Source organism: Penaeus vannamei, chromosome 41 (genome assembly GCF_042767895.1).
Source record: "Penaeus vannamei isolate JL-2024 chromosome 41, ASM4276789v1, whole genome shotgun sequence".
Lineage (NCBI taxonomy): Eukaryota > Metazoa > Arthropoda > Malacostraca > Decapoda > Penaeidae > Penaeus > Penaeus vannamei.
Window position 1 is genome coordinate 3,265,121 of NC_091589.1, and position 7,784 is coordinate 3,272,904.

General features: G+C 30.3%; 3 protein-coding genes across 4 annotated transcripts in view; 2 read left to right on the top strand and 1 right to left on the bottom strand.

The window, feature by feature from the left end:
• LOC113811357 (esterase OVCA2) overlaps positions 1–1,629 on the top strand; it is a 7,420-nt gene extending 5,791 nt beyond the window's left edge. For both annotated transcript variants that reach the window (XM_027363084.2, XM_070117633.1), the window contains one exon: positions 689–1,629. In XM_027363084.2, the coding sequence (XP_027218885.1) occupies positions 689–841 (153 nt within the window). In that variant the 3' untranslated portion in view covers positions 842–1,629. The remainder of the gene's footprint in view (positions 1–688) is intronic.
• Positions 1–7,784, top strand: part of Spg7 (SPG7 matrix AAA peptidase subunit, paraplegin) — a 381,604-nt gene that overhangs the window by 10,506 nt on the left and 363,314 nt on the right. The gene's annotated exons all lie outside the window — the stretch shown is intronic.
• LOC113811356 (queuosine-tRNA galactosyltransferase) lies at positions 1,349–7,766 on the bottom strand. Its single transcript, XM_027363083.2, has 9 exons — positions 7,431–7,766; positions 5,625–5,681; positions 5,232–5,448; positions 4,394–4,458; positions 3,674–3,739; positions 2,979–3,142; positions 2,505–2,657; positions 1,930–2,206; positions 1,349–1,736 (listed from the first exon to the last, which is right to left on the bottom strand). The coding sequence occupies exons 1-9, from the start codon at positions 7,494–7,496 to the stop codon at positions 1,656–1,658; spliced, it is 1,146 nt and encodes a 381-aa protein (XP_027218884.2). The 5' UTR covers positions 7,497–7,766; the 3' UTR covers positions 1,349–1,655.

The following is a 7,784-nucleotide window of genomic DNA, read 5'->3' on the forward strand; positions in this document are numbered from 1 at the left end:
TATTTTGTGAAATGTTTCTGCACATAGATGGCTCTGCCAATGCTTAGCCACAAAGGAGTCAATAACCAAACCTTGTGACCTCACCTATGAGGTCACAAGGTCTGGTTTATGCTGTAAATATTGATACTATGATTACTATAGTGTTATTGACATTACTAATAGCAACATTAAATACCAGAAAATAATTTTAAAATCAAAGAAAAGGGGAAACAAGTGAGACAGATAGTACTCATAGTTGGCTCATTGCTGACTTAGTACTTGTGGAGCCATCTATGTGTAAAAACAACCACTAAATCAAACACACAGTGGACTTGGCATATGCCTACATACCATCCCCAGCGACATGGGCTTACACATGTCTTTCTTAGTGTTTGCTCTGTCCACAAATAATATCATCATTAACCTCTAAAGGACAGCAAAGTTCAGAGCTTTACATGTGCACAAGTTGGGAAATACATGTTTCTGTCCACTCTAATACTTGATTATTTCAGCTCAGGGCATTCTTATTTCAATAAATATAACAGGGATGTTATTATTTGTTTGCCTCTTTACTTATTTATTTTCATTTATTTACTTTTTTAAACCTGCCATGCATTGTCGACCATGTCAACATAAACCTGAGAACAATGATTGTAACATTTTTTCCTTAAAGGGTAAAAATAAACTTTATTTCTCCTTTTTCTTTCAGGTGATTGAGAAACCGATGAGTGAAGAACATCTACAATATTTTCATGATCCAGAGATATTAATGCACCCAGGCGGCCATTTCATCCCAGCTGCTGGAGCGCAGAAAGCAGTTTATGTTAAGTTCATTGAAAAAATGAGAGAGCTGTGTGGCTGATAAGACCAGTTAATAATTTCTATTTATGATTTTGCACATGCTTCTTTATATTTCTTATTTGCTGTAGCAAACTGTAAATTGTTTATTTGACATCTTTATAGTCATCTTTATCTTTATTGACATCTTTATAGTCATCTTTATCTTTATTGACATCTTTATAGTCATATTGTAAATGTGATTTAGTAATGATTTGTATACAAAATTATTACACTTTTTAAATAGTACTCTAGTACAAATATTAGTTTGCTCAATGTACTCATGATACCACTTATCTTTTGGTATTCATTGAATGGCAATAAAATAATGGCTTATTACAAACCAAATGTGATGTATTTGATAAAAAGGTGAATAAGTAATGCTAGTTTGTATTTATTAATAAATTAGTAGATACATTTGTTGATTGGAATGTAGATCCTAAGCCAGGACCTACAAGTTTATTGTAAAGAAATTTTTATCAATATGTCATATGTAAATATAAAGTTATATATGAAAATACATATGGTGCTGAAAAGAAAAAAAAATACAATAAGAAAGGAATATTTCCACTAGGATTTTACGTCCTGATGAGGACTCTAGTCCAACTCAAAACGTCACACTTAAGTATTCCTTTCTTATTGTGACTATGCTACATTTCGTCTTTGTACACATTGCTTTCTTTGTATTTTTTAGCGTATGAAGTGATTTTCCCAAATTTTAGCCTTTTGTCCTTACTTTCAGAAAGTTTATGTTTACCATCATTCTATGTATTTTGCTATAACAATAAACAGGAGATGCAGAAAAAACAAAAAGAGAATTCATTGTATTACATATATATTTAGTTGAAATGAAAGTAATCTTTACCCTCTTCCAGGTGTAAAGATTCTAGATTCTCTTCGAACTTTCCCCCAGTTAGATCCTGTAAAAAAACAAACACAAATTCAAATGAAGAATTATTGGATAAAGTACTCAAATTACTACTGAAATAGTAAATACTAGCACAATATAGTATATTCATGTGCGTGTGCGTGTGTGAATATTTTGTTTTTTAGATAGCGAATGTTTTCACTATTTCCCATAATGTAAATGTAATGAATGGAAATTTGTCTCACCATCTTCATACAAATGATCAGGGGTGGCTTGACCTGGCTGAAGTGAACAATTGGCACTTTGGGCTTAGGCCTTTCCTTGGACTCCTCATATGTATAAGACGTCCCAATTTTCTTCACATCAACATCGCAAAATGCCACAACCTTCCTTTGGTTTTCAGTCGTGAGGGACCTGTAAAACTTACGGCCCTGCTTGCCTGCATTCCAGATGGTGAAAGATTCCCAGTGGCATAGAATGCATTCTTGTATTTCTTGGATCCTTAAATTCCAGATCGTTTGTCTGCAGGAAGTCATAATTCTATCAGCTTACATCTCAGAACTAAACATCATATGAATTTGAAAAATATGAAATGAAAGCTTTAATGCACATATCATCTTCTCTGAATTATCCATCTTTTCAGTTTGCTAAATGTAAAACAAAACATGAGTATGCATGTCCATCCACTCAGCTTGGAAAATATAGAATAAAAGCATTAATATAGGTTCCTTTAACATACTAAACACTGAGAATCAGATAGAAACTAATTATTACAGTTGAATTATTCACTCCTTCTCCATAAAGATTCACTGTTTCATACTCATCAATAGAAAATGTTGTTGCAGTTTGGTGATATCTATAAACAAGGAGATCATCAGGGTGACGGAAGACCTTGCCACCCAGTTGTAGGTGCCTGAAGAAAAATATGAGGTCTTCTGGTGTTCCCTTTCCAGCTTCACTAAACCCACCAACTCTGTCAAATACATCAAGGACAGACAAAAAAATACTTAAAGGGACAAGACTTTACATGTAATGTTGGGTCTCCATGTAATTGTAGAATTTACACAATATAGATTTGCCCTCAAAATAATGTGGGACTGACATGATAATTTAAGGTGTAACAAACTAGACACTAGAAATAAGTTTAGTAATGGCAAAGCTTAGAATAAGAGAGAGAGAGAGAGGTGGAGAGTGTAACCAACAGACAAAAAAGAGAAAAGATATAGAAATTTATACACATTACAAAACTGTACTGTTGAAATATGTCATAATCAGAGGAAATTTCTTTCCTTACCTGTTAAAAACATTTCGATGGCAGAACCAAGTTGGCATTATCACAGTAGGACCATGTGAGGTATACACTTGTATAGTCAGTTTGGATTCGTCAAGTTCATTTGCCCATTTTGTGAACCGTAGAGTTGAATCTGGAGGGTCACGTGTAAATCTGCTGCCAATAATCTGGTTGATAAGAAATTTCTGTTTTACTTAAAGTTTAGCTTTATCTGCATCTGTATCCGCATATGTACAATTTCATATTTTTGAGCCTTGTATTTTTTGAAGGAGCCTATAGAGCAATCCATAATACTTGATAAAAATCATTTATAATTCTCTCTCTCTCTCTCTCTCTCTCCCTCTCTCTCTCTTTCTTTCTTTCTTTCTTTCTTTCTTTCTCTCTTTCTCTCTTTCTCTGTGAGTGTGTGTGTGTGTGTGTGTGTGTGTGTGTGTGTGTGTGTGTGTGTGTGTGTGTGTGTGTGTGTGTGTGTGTGTGTGTGTGTGTGTGTGTGTGTGTGTGTGTGTGCTTGTGTGTGTGTGTGTGTGTGTGTGTGTGTGTGTGTGCGTGTGCGTGTGCGTGTGCGTGTGCGTGTGCGTGTGCGTGTGCGTGTGTGTGTGTGTGTGTGTGTGTGTGCGTGCTTCAATGTTCATACTTTTTTCTTAATTTCATTCCGATCACTAACAATCTCTACTGAATATACTGTATTCACTACCTACAGCTTCATGATTGCGGAATGCCATCTCATATTGCTTCTGAATTCTTGTTGGTTTCATTATATCATCCTGCAATCAAAATATGAAAAAGTTTTCATGATTAATGAAAAGATCAGCAATATTTTATTTCAAAAGTACAAATATCTTATAATGTAAGTGCAAAGACAAAATATCCAAAAATAAGAAAGTAAGTATTCTAAGTAAGAACCGAAGCATTGTGTCTTTTTTCACTGACTGAAGTGACAATTTCTAATATGACTGTCATTTTATCTGATTTTAATATGAGATAAAATTACATATTTTTGAATAGGGTTTTACTTGATTTGAATTTGAATAGGGTTTCATATAATTCTGATTTGAATAGCATTTTAATTTAAGATTTAAATGCAGATTTACTAATTTGAATTCAGGTGATCAAATTAATATAAATTGATATAGAACTGATATCAATACAAGAACAAAGTGGAATAGCAGCTAATAAATCAAATGAATACCATCTAATTTCCATTTCAGAGATCACTGTTAAAAAAAGAGGTTATTTTAAGAAAATCCCTATAAACTAAATTTTGAAGTTCATAGATCACAATCAAAAGAGTAACACAAATGTAAATATATATATATATGTATATATATATATATATATATATATATATATATATATATATATATATATATATATATATATATATATATATACTTATTAGGAAAAAAATCAATACATACAGAATCCAAGAAGCACAGAAATTCTCCATGACTTTGTTCTACTGATCTGTTCTTTGCATAACCAACTGGAAAGAAAGAACATCATTAAACCAGTGGAATATCTGCAGGACTGTAGCGTTATGTATAGGGTAAATAAGCCACAGGTTAGAGCCGCACATTTCCAGAAGCCTCCAAATTTTGGTGACCTAATATGTATTGTTCACTGTATTCATATGAGCTAGTCATTTGTTAATGCTATTGACTAAAGGATGATAATGTTTTCAAGTTTTATGAGATCTTTGTTTTCACTTTATAAGGGAACATCCAAGCTTCATATAACTTAGGGCTACACCAAGTTCATATCTGGCTCTGAGTACCTGTAGTGGCTAAAGGACAAAATATTGTACAATGTGGGCACGATGGCAGAAAAAAAACATTGTACACAATTTTGTTATTGACATATGAAATAACAGTTTTGCAATCCTCATGAAAATCAAAGGATTTCAAAAGTTTAATTTCATCTTTCAGTAAATCTATTTTGTGTTCAGTGTTTTCAAGCAACTTTTAAAATTAAGTGTTCATGAGAAACTGATTTGCATATACCAATGTTGCTATGCATAGAGGCAGGGGGAAAGACTTTAGACTTTGTATGTAATTCTGTGATGTATACTGTATATATCAAATCATAAGGAAAGCCTACTTGATGTGAATGATTATGGTAAAACCTGTATCCAACTTATATAGAGCTGAAATAATAGTAATGATAAGAACAATAATGTTGATAAAATCGAATGTTATCATATCCACATATACATCATCCAAATTTGCAAAAAGATTAACATTCTCTCTCAACCCTAACCTCCTTTTGGGTTTTCATTGTTTTCGACAGCAGTAATAACAGCATAGCCTTGTTCCTTGAGCTTTGTAGACCAGCCTTGTACGATTCCCTCAGAGTCGTCTGTGCAGCTGTCCAAGAATAAAGACACTTCAACGTTAAGTGTGTGTTGCTGGCGGCTGATGGAGGCCAGGCAGTCATCGAGCCACAGGTTTGCATTGTGGACCGGGATGACAACTGACTAGGTTCAATTAGAAAGAAATATTTTTTAGTGTTTGTTTTTTTAACATAATATTTATTCATTTAAACTTTTTTATGTGAATACATCAGGAAATGAACTGGTCTACATTTGACTACATCTGCGTTCAGTAAAATGTTTGTAACTTATAATAAACATATGTATGCTATGGTACTTACAACATCAATCTTTTCTAAATTACTTTTCTCATCTTCTTGCGATTTTAATATTTCTCCCTGTAAGACAGAAAGGTATAGATAAGGAGATAAAGAATAAATTTAATAAGATATGTGTATATTTAGTATTTTAGATACATCATGATTTTTATGTAATCACAAGTGAGCCAGAATCTATGGCATAAAAATTGATTAAGAAAGAAAGACAATAGAGATAAAATGACTTGCAAATTATATCATTACAGAAAGACAACAATAGTAATTATAACAATAATAAGAATAATGATAATGGTAATGATAATAATGATAATAATAATGATAATGGTAATGGTGATAATAATAATAATAATAATAATAATAATGATGATGATGATGATGATGATGATGATGATGATGATGATGATGATGATGATGATGATGATGATGATGATGATGATGATGATGATGATGATGATAATAATAATATTGATAATAATAATAATAAAAATATCAATAAGAATAAAAATAACAACAATAATGATAATGATACTACTACTACTATTAATGATGATAATAATGATAGTAATAATAATAATGATAATAGTAGTAATAACATTAATAATAATGATAGTAATGATAATAATAATGATAATGATAATAACAATAATGATAATGATGATAATGATAATAATAATGATAATGAAAATAACAGTAATGATAATAATCATAATAAAACAAGCAATAGCAATAATAACAATGATAATAATAATGATGATAATGATAATAATAATAATAATGATAATAACAACAATAATGATAATCGTAATACCAATACTGATAATAATAATCAAAAGAGATAATAATAATAATAACAACAACAACAGTAATCATAATATTAATAATAGTAATAATAATAATAATAATAATAATAATAATAATGATAATAATAGTGATAATAATAATAATAATAATAATAATAATAACATTGATAGTATTAATAATAATGATAACAATAATGATGATAATGATAATAATAATCACAATAATGATAATGATAACAATAATAATAATAATAATAATAAAATAATACTAATACTAATACTAATACTAATACTAATACTAATACTAATAATAATAATAATAATAATAATAATAATAATAATAACAAAAAATAATAATGATAATAATAATAATAATATTAATAATAATAATAATTATTATTATTATTATAAAAATAATGATAATAATAACAACAATAGTAATACTGTTAATAATAATGATATGATAATAATAATAATAATAATAATAATAATAATAATAATAATAATAATAATAATAATAATAATAATAATAATAATAATAATAATAATAATAATAATAATAAATAATAATAATAATCATCATCATCATAATAATGATAACAATAATAATAATAATATCAATAATGATGATAATAATAATAATAACTGCAATAATTACAACAAAAACAAAAATAATAATAACAATATAATGTTAACGGTGCTGCTGCTACTATTACTACTAATAATAATGATAACAATGATAAATAAATAAATAAATGGATAAATGATTGAATTACTTAAATGACCTTCCTAGCCCACTGAACAATTCAAAACTTCACAACTAAAATCGAATGTGGCGAATAAAATCCGCGAAAAAGAGACAGACATCAGAAAGCTTCGCGGCCACTTTCGGAAAAAAAAAATCAAATTTCCCGCGGTTTCCCCGATCCGCCATTTTGTATTCCGGACGGTTCCTTTCGGGTTCCGCGTCGACTCTTACTACCGACGCTCTCTTTTATATATTATCTACCTCTTGGTTCATCTTTTCTCGCAGTTTTGGTGAGTTCCGAACCGTTATTTGATCCACTTTCGCCATAATTGGGGATTAAATATTTCACCCTTTTCCGTAAGAACCGATGGTTGTATGACGATGGCTCTTGGGTCCCTATAACCTCACTACGAATTCACAATATTACAACCTCTTTTTTCAGAGTTTTTGGGGGATTATCGCCCCTTGAATGGGAGATATTTGGGTTGATTTAGATTGTCTCGGGGCACGGAGAGGAGGCTCCTTGCTTGAAATGACGGAGATGTATCAGATTTTCCCAAAAAATAATAATCTGGAAGGAAAGTGAACACGGCAATAAAATCGCAAACACGAGAC

Coding starts and splice junctions, on each gene's coding strand:
- LOC113811356 (XM_027363083.2), bottom strand. CDS start 7,496: ATGGCGAAAGTGGATCAAATAACGGTTCGGAACTCACCAAAACTGCGA. Junction 4,459..5,231: donor CAATGAAAACCCAAAAGGAG/GTTAGGGTTGAG, acceptor CTTTCTTTCCAG/TTGGTTATGCAAAGAACAGA. Junction 1,737..1,929: donor TGATCATTTGTATGAAGATG/GTGAGACAAATT, acceptor GTTTTTTTACAG/GATCTAACTGGGGGAAAGTT.